Source organism: Thunnus maccoyii, chromosome 6, assembly GCF_910596095.1.
Source record: "Thunnus maccoyii chromosome 6, fThuMac1.1, whole genome shotgun sequence".
Classification (NCBI taxonomy): Eukaryota; Metazoa; Chordata; class Actinopteri; order Scombriformes; family Scombridae; genus Thunnus; species Thunnus maccoyii.
In genome coordinates, this window is record NC_056538.1 from 7,379,714 (window position 1) to 7,401,535 (window position 21,822).

The 21,822-nt window shown below is 42.6% G+C and overlaps 1 protein-coding gene across 2 annotated transcripts; it reads left to right on the forward strand.

The window, feature by feature from the left end:
- The first annotated feature begins 3,175 nt into the window (after nucleotides 1-3,175).
- On the forward strand, nucleotides 3,176-20,784 carry LOC121898682 (period circadian protein homolog 2-like). Of its 2 annotated transcripts, none has more exons than XM_042414024.1 (22): nucleotides 3,176-3,317; nucleotides 7,237-7,800; nucleotides 9,192-9,284; nucleotides 9,729-9,883; nucleotides 10,168-10,289; nucleotides 10,805-11,006; nucleotides 11,271-11,322; nucleotides 11,892-12,034; nucleotides 12,444-12,522; nucleotides 12,729-12,835; nucleotides 13,021-13,174; nucleotides 13,421-13,529; nucleotides 13,610-13,889; nucleotides 14,101-14,263; nucleotides 14,370-14,506; nucleotides 14,618-14,824; nucleotides 14,966-15,211; nucleotides 15,509-16,662; nucleotides 16,891-17,110; nucleotides 17,334-17,568; nucleotides 17,793-17,943; nucleotides 19,298-20,784. In XM_042414024.1, the coding sequence occupies exons 2-22, from the start codon at nucleotides 7,346-7,348 to the stop codon at nucleotides 19,451-19,453; spliced, it is 4,620 nt and encodes a 1,539-aa protein (XP_042269958.1). In that variant the 5' UTR covers nucleotides 3,176-3,317; nucleotides 7,237-7,345; the 3' UTR covers nucleotides 19,454-20,784. The 2 variants fall into 2 exon arrangements, with proteins under 2 accessions (XP_042269958.1, XP_042269961.1); XM_042414027.1 differs by having other exon boundaries at nucleotides 14,104-14,263.
- Nucleotides 20,785-21,822: the final 1,038 nt, after the last annotated feature.

The following is a 21,822-nucleotide window of genomic DNA, read 5'->3' on the forward strand; positions in this document are numbered from 1 at the left end:
CTGAGGAGCATCTGAGAAGTGCTCTTTCCACTGTTGTTCGTATGACTCAGGAAATGTATTTCTTTTCACGCTGTGGGGAATGTTAACAAAGTCTCTACCTTTCAGCGGTCATCATTTATTGATTCTCTGTTACTCAAAGCCACAATCATGGCACAGTGTGAATCATCTGTAATATGTGTGTTGTTCACCGTAGTTACATAATACAGTAACCTGGTAGAAGAATTGTTCACAGGGAACACAGACACAGTGGCAGATATCCTTTAAACAAGGGATATAAAATATGTCCTACATGTCAGTAAAATAAATAATCTGAAAAGAAAATAAAGGGCAGTGATGAAAAACAGCATTAAACATAATTACATGGATGTGTGTATTCACCATCTGAATATATGAGTTGATCAAAATCTCTCATTTCACCATGGGTATGTATGCAGGTGATTTCCTCACTGCTCCACTGACATCACTGACTGCAACAGGTGGCTGATGTTTCCGGACTTTAACATTCATGATTACAGACGATAACTGCATCCAACACACAGGTGTTGAAGGACGGACCAGCTAACTGGCTGTGTACTTCCACTGACGCACCCATGGCACTATTTTCCAGTGACTCACATATTTGATGCTGGCCTACTTTTGGAAATTTCATACATTACATGCTGGGTTATTTTGTTTTGTTTTGTTTAGAAAAGTGGTCTTTTTGCATGTGCAGGAACACACCTACACAATTATAGCAAGAGCCACATGGTGCTGACACTAATATATGCTAATGCATAGCAGCAGTGCCATGAAATACACACTACAAATTATTCCAGAAATGCTTCAATATGAATGAAGTAGATTAGTCCAGGATTCATCAGTACAGCTATACTACATAATTCAGGCCACAAACACTTGAAATATTTGCTTTCTATTCATTTCTATTGTTAATTTCAACCACCTTTTTATCTGGGAAGCAGGGTGATAAAGTGAAGGATGAACATCTTTCAACTGAAGGACCCACATTCAAGTCTCCATGGAGTGCATTGGGGTTCAACATTAAGGAGAATATAAGGTTGCATGAATGAAAATAACAACCTCAAACTATTTTAACAATACACAAGCAAATCTTTTAGCATTTAACATGGCATTAAACATGTTTTCAGAAGCCAAATATATGACTTGTTGGCTCTAGATTTGTTAATCAAATTGAAATTTACCTTTTTAATGCTTTCTTTTACTTGTGCCATCCAACTGATGTAAATACCTTTAGCCAGTTAATCCCCATCAGCACAGGGATGCTGTTTTGTAGACCTCTGGCCCTTCTGTAGGATATGCAAGCATTCTTACAGCAGAAAGAAATGAAGTATTGCATCATATGTTATCCAGTGATTTCCGTCAGACTCTATGTGACTTCTTCAGTACACTGAGCTCCATAGTGCACAACCATAACACCAGGGAAAAGTCAGTTTAATGCATGCGCAGTAACATATGTGGGGATGTATATGCTTTGAATGACGGATTTGTGGTTAGGTCATCATGATAATCATGACTGTCAGTCAAAGCTCCTGGGCTTCACAGAATAAGCTACCCACATCATGACTCATAAGTGTTGGGGGAATTCCACCCACCTGGAGGATCTCACAGTCAGCAAATGAAATGGGGGGGTGTGTGTGGTTAAAAAAAAAGGATGGTGAAGGGAGCAATCTTTTTAGTGTCAGGTCCACACTCACTCTCTTAGTTGTGATGTCTGTTGAGGATTTGAATCTGTCCACCTACACTTCAACCCATAACTGAATGCACCAAGTTCACCCATCTCCTATGGGGGCTGCTGAAAGGCTCTCTGGGAAATATTGGAAAACACAATAAAGCAAGACAAAGGCAGCGATAGATCCTCATACAGTATTAGGATCTCAGTGTGATATCATACAAGCCATTGTAAGTGCTGGATGAGTGCAGGCAGAGAGAGGGAGGATGGATGTGAGAGACTTGGTTCTCACATGTTCTGGTGAGTGGATGCTAAGCATCATAAGGCAGACAGCGGGGGTGTGTGGCTGCCACTTGAAACTGGCACTTACTCAGAGAACCCGAGTCCAGATTTCTGCAGGAAGCTATTATATGGAGGCTCTTGGCATGAGAATGGGAAATATGATGTTGTGGCTGCCATGCCAGCATGTGAAAATAACACAGTTTATACTCTCCAGGCCCAGCCACTCATGACGAACTCAGGCAACAAGCAAGAGTCCCATTCAACATAACAGCCTGTCCAACAAAGGCTTCAATCTGGAATAGGAGGAGGATGTAAAATCTCATCCCTCTAAAGTGTTAGGCAGTACCTGATGATGCAAGCAAGAGGGGTGGGGATGGGGGGAGGATCGGAAGTCAAATAAACATATGGCTTTTCCGTTTGTTTGTTTTTTACTTTGAATGTAGACTACAATCACAAATGTACACTTGTATAGTTAATTCATTTCTTCTCTCCAACAGCAAAACCTCCATAATGTCGGCAAACATTTTATACGTGCTTAAAGAAAGACGGCATCACTGCTGCAGTGCAATAAGAGATGTGACGCAGATAACTATGGAAAACATGTATTGCTATACCACCCGTGACAGTAGCTCCTTCGCTTCGAGATACTCTGTACGCTCATCGTTTTCCTCTGCAGACGTCTTTGACAGAAAAAAAACATAAGAGCGTGTGTTTAATTGTAAAATGTCATTCAGTTGCCATGTCTGTCTGTTAAACCCCTCACTTCAAATGACTCGCCGAGGAGTTATGTCATCTTATTTATAACTGTCTTACGCCGCATACGTTAAAGTCGTGGCAAGTTAAACGTATCTTAGCCTTATATTTAGTGTGGTTTATCGTTTCCTGGTTGTTTCCTCCTCAGACTTTTGCATTTATGTAATTTCAACACTCGATACGTTGTTTGGGACTCCGCTTAGTCGTAACTATCCAGCCCCACACTGCACGATACACACAACATGGGATTCCACGTGCAGTGGATGCCTTGTTTATATAAAACGACGGACAGCGCTCTGGACCAATGAGCTCCAGTTATTGTAACTACGTCATGTTATCCATGGTAACTCGTATTTTCCAGCCAATTGAAAAACGCTGTGGGTGGGGTCTGAATTGAGGTCATGCGCCGAGCTCGCCGATTGGCTGGTAGGTTGATGCCGGAGTGAGCCGGGGAGGAACCGCACAGTACTGTGTCAACCCGACTGAACTGAGGTACCCATTGACGATTACTGGATGTTTCTACTCACTGTTCGGCTTTGCTTTTACTTTACACCGAGGACATCCCGAGAGGTGATATTTTATTTCGACAGCACAGGTTGGTTTTCTCCTCAATTTTCACATTTTTAGTTGTAGTAAGAATGAAAAAGCTGGGCGCAAAAAAATAAGTTGCATAACTTAACTCGATCTGCGCATGCGCGTCAATTCTGATTGCTCTACTTCTTCTACTTTTATAACCAATTTTACTGGTTCCAGGTTTTTCTATCCACCGGTAAAGGTAGAAAAATGCCCGCTTTTGTGACATGGCATCTCTGTGCCAAGCGGCTGGTGTTTTGTTTCAGGTTTTTTATCGCCTAACGTTACTTTTACATAACTGTGTCAGTGTACCGTGCAGTGGATTGCAGGTCAACGTGTGTGTGGATTGTGAATAGCAGGTCAATGGGAGTTAGATGGGGGAAGGGATGTTTGTTCCCATTACAAATATAGTTTTATTTTATTTTATTGAATTATCCTTTTACCTAAGGTACACACGTGCAGGCTATGTATGAAACATAATATACATTTTAATATAATGGTTTGTAAAATGAGTAGTTAGTTTGAGGCTCAAGGAAAGCTGTGACATCAGCTCTATTCTTACAAGTAGTACAACTGAGAAAATTGCTGTATTTCACTATTGAAGGTAGATTTTGTTCGAATCTGACTATATTACTAATATTGGTTTGGTAAAGGATAGATATATTATAGGTTTATTTCTAGCTTACCATCATTCAAGGTCTCCCTAGAGGCATAGGAGACTTTCTCCCTGCCACACTGAATATTAGGTCGACATGATCACCTCACTACAAGGCGGTTGAGTTTAAGATGATATACATGTTGATATTTAGCCTTCATTGGAAGACCTCTGGTACCTTGAACTTATATGGACTCCTGAAAAGTGCACATAGCACAGGTCGCCTTCATATGACCCCACAGAAGGTTAACTAGAAGATTTCTTGTAAGGCAAAAATAGTGATTAACTCTTGGTAACATTGTTCCAGCTCCCTAGAAGATACTTTATATCACACCACTTAAGAGGTTACTTAATAGATTGACTGTTAAGTGTCATTACTCTTGACACCAATCATATGGTATAAAAGTAATAACGTAGTAAGTTGTGTAGTATATAGTGACAGTCATCTGATGTCACTCATTGTGATAATGTCTTATCAGTGAAATACTGGAATAAACCTAAACATGAGGTGTTCAAATACTACCCACAAATGATTCCAGCATATGCGTAGTATATTTGCAGTTATTCTCTTCTGATAACATCAGACTAATGTGTTTCCCCCTGTGTTACACTGGACTGTGTAAACTTTAAGATTAGACAACTATTTAATATAAACTGTAAGATTTCCTATTTTTGCATTTGCTTGTGTGATTTCATTGATGAATGGACTTCAGAAGCACAGTAGCTGGATACAGTTGAAAGCATGTGGTTTTATGAAACAAGGCTATAATTGCTTTGTGCTGCACTTTATCCAAATCCATGTGACTGGAGCAGCGTTGTATAATGCCTGAGATCTGTGCTAGTGTGTTGGGTGTTTCAGCACTCTGGGTGAAACAGCGCTGAGCTGGAGGCAGTGGGAGTTCAGTTTCATTATGTCATGTCTTCTGCTCTGTGCTCTGAGTTACATGATTATGTGCACGTTTCTTGGGGAGTTTTAAATATTTTTTTGGGGGAAAAAATATTTAGCACTTGTTAAATCTCGGTTGCTTGTCTGTTCAGTAATGTTGATGGAGAAAGGGCTCTCTGGTAAGCTCATATCCTTATTGCATGTTCCTATAAAGTTTGAAAACTCTTAAAAATGCTGTAAATTCATGATTGTTGGTTTGAGTTTGTTTTCTATTGCTGTTACAGACCAGCCGATATCATGGCTGCTTTGTGATTTAGAAGTGAGCTAATAGACCGTTTTGCAACAATTCTTCTGCAACAGTCCCTGATATATTTTGTGTTTGGTAACAGTTTTATTATGTTAACCTAGTTTTTAAATGTTTTGTTTTACTGTTGGCTGTTCAAGGCCTTAACACTCTGTTGTACTGCATGCAGTTTACAGCTACTGTTTCATCTAAGCTCAATGATAGTTTAAGAATTCAGTGATAGGATTTTGTGTGAGAAAGTGCTGTGTCAGAAGTCTAAGCATACTATTCATTTAGTTATCATCTTTTTTCTCTGTGCAAAAGGTAATAATAAGACTCTGTGACATGATTATAACCTGCGGTCAACCTTGAATGCCCCCGATTGGCTGACATAATTCTAACCTGTTGTCACTCCCCGCTTTCTCCTGATTGGTTACTTGAAGCAGCCAATAGAAAGTCCCCTCTGAGCGCTTGGCTACTGACTCAGTTTGACTCGGGAGTGGGTCATTTCCGACGGTAGCAGTGGGTGTGTGGCTGGAAATCCTGCTACATTTTTGCTAGATCTTTAAACATGACAAAACCTTCCCTTAAAACTTGGAGAAGTTATGTAAAACAGCTTATGTAAAGAGCAAAGAATATGCAGAATTTGAATGCTTACATAAATAGCTGCAACCTGATCTTGGATAGCTGAAAAACAGTGAAATAGTTTGGATTTGGATTCTGTGTCTGTTGCCAATATTTCCTAATAGGGCTTTAACAGACATAAATAGCTCCAACTACTGCTGCTACACACTCCAAGGCTGTGGAGGGCGTAGGAAGAGGAGGAGGAGGCTGTAGAGCTGATGGAAACTGTTGCTGTTATATTTATATCAAGTTTCCTTTAAAGAACAAGATTTTTAACATTCCTAAATGTTTGTGATAGCGACTTATTTAACTGTGCTTAGCCCCAAGCAAATAACATTGAACCTCAATGTGGATGCTCATGTTACCAAGATACTGTGACATGTAACACACAGATCTTTAAAGGTGATACTTGTGTAATTACTGGATGTGAAAAGGAGGTAAAGGTTGCTCGAGGAAGTACGCAGAAGTATCTTTTTTTATGTTGCTTGTCAATTCAGCAGCACTGTTACATAAGGCTGCATTTATTTGATTTAGACCTAAGTGGTCATAGACAATGCATCATCACATCTGTTTATCATCTGTTTGTGTGGGATCCGTATCCATGGCATTTCATCTGTTATTGTGCCTTATATGATTACATGTGACAAATACACTTGATTGATTGATAATGATAGTACTACTATTTGTGAGGTGGAGCCATTTTATCCCCTGGAATTGATTGTCAGTTTTTCCTCCGCCTGCTTATTAGTTTATTTGTGAAGGGCAAAGCCTTTGGTTTGCAGAACAGCTGCTGCAGACAGGTGCACAACAACGTCAAAACTATAAATGATTTTTTCCAAAATTTGTCCTGCTGGTTTGTGCAAGGTGAAGGTTTTTATTTGTGTTATGTCTTCAGAGCTGTGTTTCCATCCGTCAACTCACCTTTCATCTGAAAAGGCTCTTGAAAAATTGAACCGGATCATTCTGGTGTGGGGCTTAAATCCACCCAGAAAGGGCAAACGGCGGCCTATTTGCTGTGCACACCTTTTGAAGGACGGATGGCAGCAGGCTTGGTGTGTGTGGGTGTGTGTATGTGTGTGTAGCACAACAAGATCCATTTATCTGTGCTGCTGTGCCCTTTTCTTTAGGCTACAATGGTAATCAGATCAAAGTGATGGCCACCGTATATTTGATGGTTTCTTCTAATCCCCATTGATTGCTTCTAATTTTAGGACTTGTTGGTTGGATCGCAACAGCGGGGTCAGCCTTATAAATGTGAAGGTCCGTGACTAAGCGACTGACTGAGTGATGAAGTTAGACCATTGGTCAGCCGAATGCCGCAACTTCTCTTATCCGTTTGAAATTAAAAGCCCTCTAGCGTTTCATACATGGTCCAGCTATATACTTGGTTTTGATCTCGTCTTGTCTCTTTACTATTGATCTACTATCTGTGGAAGTGCACTGTATTGTATATTGAGTTATTTCACCTGTGTTTTTTTTTTTCCCTCCTTTAGATTAGATCATCCCTCTTGAGGCATCAACTCCATTTGCATCCCAGTGTCTACTGCCGTTACCATGTGGAAGGTAACTTAATCTCCCAGCTTTTGCCCTCTGGCCTGTCTAATGTCTGAGGACAGCGATCCAAAGCACTACCCGTACTCAACCCTGGACGGGCACGAACGAAACCGGGAGAGGGTCGGTTTCCAGCTGGAGGAAGAAGAAGGTTCTCCTTGTGGCTCCATCAGCCAGCTGCACCGCATGGCCAGCGGCTACAACGAGGGTTGTGGCGGGCAGGACGGGGTCGAACTGGAACCGGAGTTAGGCTTAGCCTCTGAGGGGAGCGACAGCAGCCATGAGCACCCAGCCTCACCGGGCTCCCCGCATGATGACAGGAAGCGGCCACGCCCAACCTTACACGAGGATGTAGAAATGGGTGGCAGTGGTTCGAGTGGGAGTGGGACAGAATCTCATGGCAACGAGTCGCATGGCAATGAGTCCCACGGAAATGAATCTGTGGGCAGCTCGAACGGCAACGGCAAGGATTCTGCTCTGATGGAGTCGTCAGGGAGCAACAAGAGGTGAGAGCACATCAAATGCACTGAATCACGGTAAATCAAGTTTTTTCCCACCACCATGGGGGAGCAGACCATCTGGTTCATGGAAGTAAGGTTCATTAAATGTAATAGAAAGGCCATTTTCTCCTGTGTGAGTCATTTGTTGCTGTGAGTCATTGTTGTAGTCTTGTTGAGAATGTCTCAGACTGAGGAACGAAGCAGGTATTTTATTCCTGATTATGCAACAGACTGGAAGAAAACAACATAACTGTTGGCATAGTATCATTTAGAGATAACTTGCTATTACGTTATAATAAGGAAAAACATTTCTATGCTGGAATAATGAACAAATGATGCAGGCTCATTAACAAAGTGGATTATCCAAGAATTGTCAGTTCTGTAGGTGTTATTAGATAAATCATATGGAATATTCGAAATATTGAAATAACGCTCAGTTAGCCCAACAGAGATGATAGTTGCATCATTTTATTAAGACTTCTGGGTTCTAGCTGTAATGTGGTCCTTGCTAGCTGGGGCTTACTCTCTGTTGATTAACCATATCAGATTCAAAGATACGAGGGACGTGCCCTTCTACATCTGTCTGCCGATCATTTTCATCTGAGTCTGAAGAAAACAGAACACCAACTGGAGGTCGGCTGTTACATAACCAGCGCTAATGTTTTCCCTATCTCCATTTATATCCGTGAGCATTGCCGTGCACAGACATTTTGGGAGGCAGGTGCTCAAGCGAAAAAAAGGGCAGTGATAATTGAATACATGAATTCACATTACACCTCTGTTGGGTCATCTCATTGATCAGCAGGCAGCACAGCGATGATGCTGTTGCAGTATGAACACGCACACACACGCTAAGTGAATGGAAAAACCAACGGATCAGTTTTACAGTCGAAAGGGAGTCAATCGAACTGTGTCTCATCAGAAGTTTTTTGCAGTTTTTTAATGATGAAATCAACCCGATCTAGAGCTAAGTATAAGTTAAGTAAAAGTTCATCAAGTTGACCTTTGAGTCCAGTTCACCAATAAATTCAGACTCTTTCTCAATGTGGAAAAATGAAAACTATCAGTCACATTGTTGGACCAGAGAGGAAACTGCAGACAGACAAGGGATGGAAAGAAGAGGAAGAGTCATACCACCTTAAAGATGGCTGGAGGGGGAGGGGGGGCGAGATACGCAGTGTTCAGACATACACCCATTACACTACTTGCCCACTGCCGTTTTGCTTTTTTTTTTATAGAAATACAACCCATTTACTTCATTTTCGCGTAGCAGTGCCCACAGTTATCAAATAAAAAAAAGCTCTAATTTGTAAAATACTAAGCGTGTTATCAATACATAGTCAGACAACGGATGTTACAATCATAAAATGAAAGTGTCTGCTCCATTATGGTTACAGCTCAAACTCTCACAGCCCCTCGCCGCCAAGCAGCTCCAACGCCTTTAGTCTGGTGAGCTCCGAGCAGGACAACCCTTCAACCAGTGGCTGCAGGTTAGTACACACCCTAAAAACCCCACTGCAGTTAAATGATTTATGATAAGTTGTCTTAATGTCAGGGGTATAACTTCACAGTCATCTCACAATTAATGAGCCATGGTTTGATACACTCCCTTTCCTTTTTATAATGTTCAACTGATAATAAACTGTCAAAGGAGGAGATTCCTTATTTATTCCTCCATAGACATCAAATCTGTTGTCAGTGGTAGTTTTTTATTTGAACGCAGCAGTAGAAAGCTGAGTTCTTGAAGTCAGATCCACAGAAGATACATCCCAGTGTCAATTGATCCTTTCATACCCCATCCCCTTACATACCGTTAGCTACCCCCTCCTATTCTGCTCCCCATGCTGGAAAGCTGTGCTTCTGAGAGTATGACAGCACTGGTAAGACCTTGTCATTTTGACGTCATGTGTATCTGTCTCATGTATGCACTGCAGCAGCGAACAGTCAGCCAAAGCTAAGACACAGAAGGAGCTCTTTAAGACCCTCAAGGAGCTGAAGATGCACTTGCCGTCGGAAAAGAGGAGCAAGGGCAAGTCCAGCACCGTCAACACGCTCAAATATGCCCTGCGATGTGTCAAGCAGGTGAAAGGTAAGACTTGCTTCTTTTGGCCTTTTTTTTCATGCACGTGCTCATACATGCATACGTTTTTCTTTGATTATTGAGAATATTTGTGACATTTAAACCAGTCTTGGGAAATACACATACATTCTTAATCATGTTCTGCGGTTTTAAGTGTGAATAATGTATGAACATTTTTACAAATGAGGTCTTCTGGTTATGAAATGAAGCATGCCGCTTAGTAAAGTATAATATCCCCTGACCACATATGCAAAATGATTTGTGCATCAATCCGTTCTTTCTTTGATTTTCAGCCAATGAGGAGTATTACCAGATGCTGATGACTAATGACAGTCAGCCACCAGGTTTTGACGTATCATCCTACACCATCGAGGAAATCAACAGCATCACCTCTGAATACACCCTCAAAAACACTGTAAGTACTTCGCTCTCCACCTCACAATGCACCTCCAACACCATTAGCATCCTAAATATCTAATGACACATCTGTGGTGATAACACACATTTTTTGCAAGTGAATAATGGTGGGAGATGTGTGAAAGAATAAGTCTTGTTTTGGTTCCTTGTGTTAATCAGATTGTGCTCAATAAAAAGCAAAGCAAAAAAAAAATCTCAAAAGCTAAAATTTGATGATGTTAAACCCGTTCTATAAAATGAGTGATGTATATCACAACTGACTCATCTTAATTTGTCTCCCTAGGTTAGAAAATTCAAGTCAAATTAATTTATGATTTCCTTAAAATTCAATTTGGCAGTAAAAATAAAATACTGTATACCATGAGATTATTTTAATTATTTAACTTTATGACAAAAGTCATAATTTTCTTCACTCAAGGAGCCAAGCTTATCTTTTTCTTTTACTTGCAGTTTCATGTTCATTGAAATTAAAAATGACCTAACTGTCAATTTTTAAAATCTTTTTACCTGCAGGATATATTTGCTGTAGCTGTCTCCCTCATCACGGGGAAGATTGTTTACATCTCAGACCAGGCGGCGTCCATCTTGAACTGCAAACCTGAAGTGTTCAACAATGCCAAGTTTGTGGAGTTCCTGACACCTCAGGATGTTAGCATGTTCTACAGCTTCACCACGCCCTACCGCCTGCCATCATGGAGCATGTGCACCGGAGCAGGTACCAGCAATCTCTCAACTAAAATCTTTATGTAAAAATATTTTTTAACTTGTCTTAAAGTTGGAGTTTTAAAACTCTTGTATTTGCCTCTCTTCCCTGTTTGGATGATAGACAAACTTCTCAGGTCCTGTCACCAGAGCATTGAATATAGATGACTAACAGATGGCCTTTTGGAAAAAGTCCATCTAATCTAATGCATTTGATGATATATTCATCCTGTCCTCTTTTTCTCCCCACCTCCTTCTCTCTCTCTGTCTTATTCAGAGTCTTCTCCCACGGAGTGCATGCAGGAGAAATCCTTCTTTTGCCGCATCAGGTGAGTGGCAGCAGCCAACAGCTTCTCTGATCCATAGTTTCCTGCTCAAACAAGCTCTGAGTCAGCAAAGAGTTGATGAGCAGGAGAGAGGATGACTGAGAGGAGTGAGGAAGTTCGCAGCTGTGAGCTTTTGACCTTTATCTCCATCTAGTGGCCAGATGGGAACTTACAGCTACAGTTTTAGCTCAGAGCATTTTGTTGGCCTTTTAAATATTGGATGTTTTTGTCAGGTATAGCTTGGATAAATTAGTATACAGTTTTGATATATATTTAAAAGTCATGAAGAAAACATTAAAAACTGGAGTTTATCCTAAGCACAGTATTTGATCACTTTTAAAATATTTCCCTGGATTGAAAATTAAAATGAAATAGTGGTGACTCACTGGATCTCTGGTTTTGATGTTTCTTTGCTTTAGTTCATATCTACAACAACAGAAAATGCAGTTTCTTATGGATAAAAGTAGAGATTCAGGCAAAGGCCTCTTAAGTGATACTCCAATAGCATGGAACCATTGCAGAACTCATCTGAAAAGCACAAATGATTAATAGTGTGTCTGTGTGTGTTGTAGTGGTGGTAAGGAGCGTGAAGGGGATCTCCAGTACTATCCTTTCCGTATGACTCCCTACCTGATGAAAGTCCAGGATCCTGAGCTGGCTGAGGAACAGTTCTGCTGCCTCCTGCTGGCTGAGAGGGTGCACTCTGGTTATGAAGGTGAGACCCGTGACCACAAATACATGGTTTCACACACATTTTTAGTGTTCATTTTACATTTTATACTGTCTCACATATAACACTTGGTAATTGATGTTTTATATTTGGTGCTCTAAACATTTGGTATCCTGTTGGTTAGTCTTTGGAGATGTCATTTGGGCAATCTATAATGAACCAGTTGAATTTGATTAAGGTGTTTAGAAGATTTTCATGCAGTGACAATATTTTAAACACTGCATGGCAGTCATTTCACACAATTTGTTAATTGTAGTTAGTTGGAGTTGGTAAAGTTTCATTTTTCACATCTTTGGGTGTACATAGTCCAGGCATTAGTGGTTCTTATGATTTTTTTTTTTAATGATTACCATTATAATAATGAGTTTTTTTGTCTTCTTTTGTCTGTCCACAGCACCCAGAATCCCTACAGACAAACGTATCTTCACCACCACACACACACCTAACTGTGTGTTCCAGGATGTGGATGAGAGGTAAGTGTGGAAAAGCCTTAATAAAGTGTCTTATTTCATATGTGAGTATGTGCGACTGTGCTTTCTGTTGAATACAAAATAGTTTTAAATTAGTTTTCATGGCATAGAAAACTCATGGAACTATGAAGTTCAGCAAAGTTGCAGTCAGTCTCAAATGTGCTGTGAATTAAATCTATAACATGTTGTTGTTGTTGTTTCTCTATCAGGGCTGTTCCTCTGTTGGGTTTCCTCCCTCAGGACCTGATTGGGACCCCCGTGCTGCTCAATCTGCACCCAAGTGACCGACCCTTAATGCTGGCTGTGCATCGCAAGAGTAAGAATCATTTTTAATCACTTGATCTTCTTAATTAAAACATTTTTGTATCTACAGTTAATACTAATATCTACAAAACCATTAGTTAAATAGTTATTGTTTAGTTAAACTGACATCAGTAGCATACTGTTGATGTTGTTTAGCTCTCTGTTTCTCACACACTCTCTGCCTTCTTCTACCAACAGTCCTGCAGTATGCTGGTCAGCCATTTGACCATTCCTCCATCCGCTTCTGTGCAAGAAATGGGGAATACATCACCACCGACACCAGCTGGTCCAGCTTTGTCAACCCCTGGAGCCGCAAGGTCTCCTTTGTCATTGGCAGGCACAAAGTCCGCATGTGAGTATACACTTGGACACATACTGTATATTTGCAACACTTGTGAAGAACTGAAAACACTTGTACATTCATTCCTAAACATCCGCTTTTACCCTCACTTTAACTCAATCATAAATCTAAGTGTTTTCATTTCAAGCTCACAGTTTATCTCTGCTGAGCATGTTTATGATTAATATAAATTCTGGTCATTAGTCTTGACTACTGTCTGTGTAAACATATCTGATGATCATGGTGTGTGTGTTTCAGGGGTCCTGTGAACGAAGATGTGTTTGCAGCACCAGCTTTCCATGGCGGGAAGATCATGGACTCAGACATCCAGGAAATTAGTGAACAGATCCACAGGCTCCTACTCCAAGTATGTACACACACCAGACTTTCTCTTTCACCTTTCATACACACATGAGTCAGTCTCTGTAACAGCCTTTCTTCCCTCAGCCGGTCCACAACATGGGCTCCAGTGGTTATGGTAGCCATGGCAGCAATGGTTCCCATGAACAACTGGTGAGCATCAGCTCGTCCAGTGAGAGCAACGGGAACGTCACAACGGGGAACACAGCGGAGGAGACGGGCAAGGCCAAGCCTCCCAGGACATTCCAGGAGATTTGTAAGGGAGTCCACATGCTGAAGAACCAAGACTCCCAGGTCAGCCTGCGCTCCCCTCCCCCTTCGCCCTCACCGTCTCCATCCAAGCCCGAACCAAAGAAGACCACTGACAGTGAGTTCAATTTAACATCACATAACACAAAACTTCTTCATTCTGTTGTCACTTTCAGTTAGAATTTGTAACCAGGATCACATACTGTATATTGTAAGCATCAGTCAAATCAAACTCTTCACCTTGGGGTGTACAGAAGCTCAAGTTGAATACACACACATACGTATGTTAGTGCAAATAGTCACATGCATTTTTTGGTGGCTGTCTTCAGCAGCAGCTGCAGCAGCTCAGAGGAGTCCAGCAGTGCGTCTGAAGGACTCAGCACCCCCTCCGCAGGCCAGAGACGGTACTGCAGCCAGCATGGAGGACTTCTCCTGCAAAGACCAGACTGTCTGCTCCTACCAGCAGATCAGCTGCCTCGACAGTGTCATCAGGTAAGTTTGTGTGTGTGTGTACAGGAATAATAATGGTTAAAACATGTGTACATGAACGCATACTAAACATGCACTCTCTGATTCAACCCTTCTTTCTATTTCTCAGATACCTGGAGAGTTGTAACATCCCCATCACAGTGAAGAGAAAGTACCAGTTCTCCTCCAACACCACTTCCTCCAACTCTGATGATGACAAGAAGGGCTCAGTGGAAGGCTTGCAAGTGACTCCGGATGCAAACACAGGCATGTGCACATCATTTGTTAGTGCCCTACATGTCACACACAATCTAGGATGTTTGATCTGTGGTCATCTGTGACTAGGAGCTAACAGAGGATCTCTCCCTACCCATCCAGATCCTTTGATGCTAGATGCCCAGCCAGGCCTGTCAAACATGAAAGCGCCTAAGAAGCCTCCATCTGGGGCAGCTGCTGTGGTGGGAGGCCCCCTGGCACCACTCACACTGCCCAGCAAGGCTGAGAGCGTCGTGTCCATCACCTCGCAATGCAGCTACAGCAGCACCATCGTCCATGTGGGAGACAAGAAGCCTCAGCCAGAGTCTGGTGAGTTTTTATGTCCAATTTTCTTTTTATAGAAGTCATCTTCATACAGACACACAGCTGGAATGGCACAAGGTGTGTTTTAATCCAGCTGTTGCAATATAAATTCTGTTAGACTTATTATTGCTCCGATCCATCTGACAGAGATTATCGAGGATGTGGCAGGGAGCCCGGCACCCCCACCTTTGCCCATTAGCGTGGTGTCTCCGCCCAGCCAGGAAAAGGAGGCCTATAAGAGGCTGGGACTGACCAAGCAGGTGCTGGCAGCACACACCCAGAAAGAAGAGCAGGCCTTCCTCAACCGCTGCCGAGAGCTCCACAGCGCCAGGACCTTACAGAAGGACTGTTCCACATATCTGCACAAGCATAGAGGGCCAGCCCATGCTGAAGGTACAGACGATTATAGATGGTAGTTTATCAAAAATTAAAACTTCTTCTTTACAAATGGGGAGTATACAGGTGTAAAAGTTTAGGCCACCAGCAATGTCAAGATAAAAAGCAAGACAATTTGAAGGTTTCATGCTGTATCTGTTTCCATACTTGAATGTCCTCTACTGTTAATTTACTGTAATTAAATTAGTGGTTATTTAAAAATAATTATAACCAGGTATGTTCCTTTAGTTTATTTTAAAAACTGTCAATGCTGAACAACAAACCTTCTGACCTGTTTGACATGTGTCATCTTAGAATCATCTGGACAGCGAGGTGCTGCCAAACAGGGTGCTACCAGGCCAGAGACTACTGCCAAGAAGGGCAGCCGCAACAGGAAGTCCAAGAAGCCACGCATGAAGCATCCTGAGTCGTCGGACAGTGCTGTGTCTAACCGCAAACCCCGGCCCCCTCTCCAGGGTCTCAACCAAACCTCGTGGTCCCCGTCCGAAGCATCCATGTCAGCTTTTAACGTGTCCTACCCAGCCATGGTGCCTGCATATCCACTCTACCCCCCAGCACCTGCCGCCCAGGCTCAGGCCCCCCGCCCTGACCCCTCCCTTTCTACAGGCTTTGGAGAGGGGCAGAGCACACAAGCCCCGCCCAACGCCACTCCATTCCCCGCCCCCATTGTTACACCTGTGGTGGCTTTAGTGCTGCCAAATTACCTCTTCCCCCAAATAGGACAGTTAAGTCAGATAGGCCAGCTGGGGGCTGCTCCTAGACCTACATTTTTCCCTGAGCAGACCCAGACACAACCTGCATACACTACCCAGCAGCCCTTTCAGCCCCAGCAGCCGGCCTACACCATGCAAACACAACCTCCCTTCACCAGCCAACAGCCGTTCCCTGTGCAGACTGCCTTTCCATCCCAGCAGCCATTCCAAGCCGCCCAGGCACCCTTCACTACCCAGCAGCCTTTCCAGGCTGCCCAGACCCCCTTTACTACCCAGCAGCCTTTCCAGGCTGCCCAGACCCCCTTTACTACCCAGCAGCCTTTCCAGGCCACACAGACTGCCTACACTACTCAGCAGCCCTTCGCTGCTCAGCCTTCTTTCCCAGTGCAGACTCAGTTTGTGACTCAAGCCCCTTATCCAGCTCAGCCCTTCCCCTACAGCCTAACTTCTGAGCCCCCCAAAACCTCGGCCATAGAGCCCCGAGAGGGGGCAGCGTCCCGCTCCTCCACTCCAGCCTCTGGGGCGCGGGAGCCCACGACATCACCACCACTGTTTGAGTCGCGGTGCAGCTCACCCCTGCAGCTCAATCTGCTGAGCATGGAGGAGGGACAGCGCTCAGTGGAACGTCAGGACAGCACAGCGCCCCCTGCTGTAGCCCAAGGGAACAGCACAACAGCAGTGGGAGCAGCAGGGGAGAAGAACGGAACCACAGCCAAACCTGAAAGTCACCAACAGGTGAGAGACACAAACCAAGAAACCGACTGATGGAGGGAGACAGTACCTGTGAGTTCATAGTTTTACAGAAGTTGATCAGAGTTTAATGAGATGTAATATCAGAGCTTTATACAACTGTTTGCATACTGAAACAGCATATACACACCACCGCTTCCACATAAAGCCTGTCACAGTGTGTTAGAGAAGTGTGTGGCGTTATCTCTGATGGGTTGCTGCCTTGTCTTTTAGGTTGCGTCTCCAGGAGATGGGGCTCACAGTGATGGTAACTCCTCTTCCTGTGACCTGCTTGACATTCTGCTGCAGGAGCAGGAGGATTCCCACTCTGGCACTGGATCAGCCACCTCTGGCTCCATGGGCTCAGGGTCCGGCTCTGGATCCGGCTCAGGATCCGGCTCAGGCTGTAATGGCTGTGGTACCTCAGCTAGTGGAGCCTCGGGCAGCAGAACAGGTCAGTAGAGGAACATCTTGGCTTCTTTCCTCTCAGTTAACTTAGATTGTTTATGCGTGATGCCACTAGTTTCTGATTGAGTGATGTGATAATTAAACATTTTCTACATCTTTACTCCCAAGCTCCTACAACTTTTTTATCATTTACTGTGTTATTTGATACACATGCACAAGAAATTACTCTGCTTTTGACTGTTTCTCTGTCTCTCTTAATCTCCATACAGGGAGCAGCAACACCAGCAAGTACTTCGGCAGTGTTGACTCCCTAGAACACGACCCAAAGACCAAGGCCAAAGCCAAGACAAGAGGCGAAGGAGACTGTGAAGATGGCCAGTCGCAGGCCAAGGTCTCAACACAAGAGGGAGAGCATTTCATCAAATACGTCCTCCAGAAGCCCCTCTGGCTACTGATGGCCAATGCTGACAACAAAGTCATGATGACGTATCAAATGCCATCAAGGTGAGTCTATGAGTGGAATTAAGTATTATTTTAGCAGGAAACACAACACAACAGCATATAAAGCCTTTTTTTCTTCTGTAGATTTTTTGTGTCTTAAACCCTTGTTTAGATTTTCTATAGTTCGATAGTGTGCAGATTTGTTCCTGTTTATATGCTCTATTTTAACTACGTAATGAATGTGTCAGTCTTGTTGGTCAACTGTATCTGTGTTTTCTGACCCACAGGGACATTCAGAAGGTCCTGCGGGAAGACAAGGAGAGGCTGAGGCAGATGCAGAAGAGCCAGCCTCACTTCTCCTCCGACCAGCGACGAGAGCTGGTGGAGGAACACCCCTGGATGAGAAGGGGGGGTCTACCTTCTGCTATTAATGTGAAGGTGAGAACCACACACAAACACACATGTTGTGTCTCATAGGCCCTGTTTACACCTGGTATTAACATGCGTCTCCACATGCGTCCTGAGTGACCACATGTGATTGGATCTCACTTCCCCGCTCTATATGCAAATAAACACGGACATCATTTCCGTTTTCAAAGACCAAATTCGATCGTTATTTACCGAACCGAGTTATGCAGCGATCTCTCCGCAGCTCTCCATTCAGAGACACTGTGTGCACTTACACACAAGACACAACAGCATAACTTCATTGATTATTTAAATCTCCATCAGCATCGGTCAGGATCTAATTAATTAGTGTTCTTTTACACATCCAAAGCAGCCGTCCTGATAAATCCTGAGCTCCATTATGTTGAGCAGCGCAGCAAAACTAAAAACTGTTGTTATCAACTTGACAGGACAGGAGAAACTATCCAGCAACGTTTCACCTCTGAAATATTTTTTTAGACAGACAAGCAAAAAATGAATGGTTTAATTTCTATTCTAATTGTCGATTTGAAGAGGGGAACCGGTTAGGGATCCAGGAACAACAGCAAAAAACGGGATGTGGGTTACGTTTTTAATTCACATGAAAAACAAAATTATTTGTTTTCTTATCAAACAAGTTGACCAGCTTTGGACGGAGGGTCCTGTGTCTAGTCTGCCGGAAAATAGAGGACGTCAATTGAATAGGCGGTCCTTCAATGTGGCCCAGGACGCACTGCATTTACACTACTAAAAGAATGTGGCCACATGTGGCCCAGACCACCTCCTAATGTGGTCTGAGTGATCGGATCACAATCCGTCCTCAATGCGTCTTGGGTGCGTTTACTCCTGTATTTAGAGCTGTCCACTTGTGATCGGATCACCTGAGACGGATGTTAATACCAGATGTAAACAGGACTGTAGATCTGCAGCAGTGAGAAGAGATCATTTAGATGTCTTAAACATCAACACAGATCTCACCCAGTCTAACCTTTCTTATTCACTATTGACTGTTACACATAACAGGAGTAATTGACAACCGCTTTCTAAAAGTTTAAGTTTCTATATTTGGCTTCAAAGACATACTTTTTAAGGCACTGTAATTTAAAGGCACAAGGGATAGTTTTTTGCTGAATCAGTATAGACTAAACCAGTGGTTCCCATTTGTAGTGGTGACAAGAACAACATTCTTAGTTAATGAAAAAAAAAGTATGAAAATGGTCAAATTTAAAGATGTACAATATTGGCTGCAGCAGTCATCCTTCCAAGCCTGTACTGGTTGAACCATGGAGAAAAATGTGAGCTTGAGGCTATAGTAGCAGAGATAGTTACTAACAGCTTGTGTCTGTCTGTCTGTCTGTGTGTTCAGGAGTGTGTGTACTGTGAAGACGCAGCGGCAGCCCCCATCGAGGAGAACCTGCCAGAAATGGACATGGGTGAGCTGGGGGAGGAGCTGAGACAAGAAGGCCAGAACACTCAGAGCCAATCAGAGGAGACACGGCCTCAACCGGACTCTGGCTCCTGAACACATCCCACCAGCAGGGGAAACATTCGAATAGTCATGGACCCTCATGATGCACACACGTTGTGGATGTGAGACAGAACAGCTGTGTGCCTGACCATCCTCATAAACCTCACACACACAACATAAACTCAAGCAGAACTCTCTGTTGCCGTTGTGGTGGTTATGAGGATGTGTGCCGCTGGTGGGTTCGTATGTGTGTGTGTTGGGTGTAGGACTGCTGCTGAAATGCAGTTCTCAATGCGCCCACACAGGGGGCAATAGTGCTTTATGGAGGTCTTTGTATGCATGACCCTCATGTAGTACTTTTGCCAGCTCTCACACAAACACACACACACAATATCTCTGAAATGATCTGGGCCCAGCCTGCACGGTTGATGACGTCCAAGATATAAAATATTTTTTTATTTAATTGTTTCCCATCCTCTTTGTCACTCAGAGCTTTACAGCAACATTATTTCAAAAATGGCATGTAGTTCATGGCCATCTTATAAATATCTAACTATATTTGAAAAAAAAGTTTTTTTTCTATTTTGACTAAAGAACGGTCATTAAATGATTAACAAACTTCTATCATCAAGCAACACAGCATTGCTGTTAAAAAAGACTGCTGCCAGACATCATGTTTGTGTTTGCCACATGGTCCCATTCAAGCCCTACAAATCCCAGGATTCCTCTGGTTGGATTCCTCTATGGAGAATAGTTGTGGTGCTCACTGGATGATGTAGGCTGGGGTCAAAGGGCAGGGGCTCCCAATTTTTTGTCTTGAGTTTTTAGTCTCACTTCTCTCCTTGTACCTGAGTATTCTCAGTATCCAGGCATCAGCAGTGGAGATACATGTAGGCTGATTGTAACTTTCCCAAGTGCAAGATATTAATTTAACTATCATATTTATTTTCTACCAGATAATGTATCTAGTTTAGACTTCTTTTAAAATGAAGCCAAATCCATTCACCTTAAAGACAGAACTTTATATATTAACTGTTTACATGTGTTTGACAATAAACTCTACAGGAAGTCTGAGAGCTAAAAACTGGAGCTACATGTAGCTTGTCCATTTTACAGTATAATCTCCAAGTGTTATAGGTATCTGCTGTCCTCAAATCAGCACAGGTGCTATGAAGAAGTGGGCACCATCATAGATTAAGAAGATGCTGAAATACTTGATGCATTGATAGGTGAGAGGATATTCCTGAAGGCTTCAAATCAAGTCCAAAGCAAAAGAAAGATTTATTTAAACTTACAAAATCCTTTGGATTAAAAGGGACCTATTATGCTCATTTCCAGCTCTATATTTTTATTTTTGAACTCCACTAGAATAGCTTTGCATGATTCAGAGTTTAAAAAACTCCTTGTATATCTTAAACTGGCCCTTTATGCAGCCCCTCAATGAGCCCACTCTGCTCTGATTGGCTGACTGTATTGGAGTTGTGTTAAGTTACTGCTGATGCAAACCCAACATTTCCTGCTTTACTGCTTCATGTTAAAAGCGTTGAAATGACTAAATAATGGGAGACTTTTGTTGTCAAGATTTTACAGGAAATGAAACTTGTTCCTCACCGAATTAGCAGAGCTTTGTTAGCAGCACTAAAATCCAGTCGTCAGTCTTTGTTCAGGGGATCGGTTAGAAATAATGCAGGGAGGAATAGCACAAGCAGAAATAGCCACAGTGCTTTGCAGTGCTGTGTAATGGAAAAACACTATCAGCGTGCCAGCTCGACTCGAGTCATGGTAGAATGGAGTCAAGTAGAAAAAACCGTTTGAAACCAAGTGTTCAGAGCAGTCTGAAGCCTGTGCTTTTTGCTCACAGGGATCACTTCTACATATGTTCACCTCATTATTTGACACTTTGACCATGTTTAGTATGAACATCCGGAATTGTAACACTATATACATTATATGACTGAACATTAAAAAAAGCATAATAGGTCCCCTTTAATGTTTTGTTTTCACCTCCAATTTGTATCTTTAAGTGATACATTTTGTCAGTAATACAATTTTCTGTCAGTATGGTGCAGCTTGACTACAAAATGTCATTTTTAGAACAAATAACATCAGAATTTAAACAGATGCGCATCGCTCATTTTCTCAATCTATATTCTAGATTTCAAAAATAAGCTTAATCTGCCTGAGCTGCTTTTCAGCACTGAGATACTGTATGTTTTTATAGTACTGCCATGTCTCAGACACCATCAGAAGTTGGCTGCAGCACTGATCCTCAAGGACAGTGAAAGCTTTTGGTTAGAGCGATGTATGACACTGTTTTTGCATCAGAGGTCATAACTGAGCATCAAGACTGAAATCTCAAATGGTGGGAATATAGGATGAAAATTGTAGCTAATATGGGGACCTTGTTGCCTGAGTAACCTTCT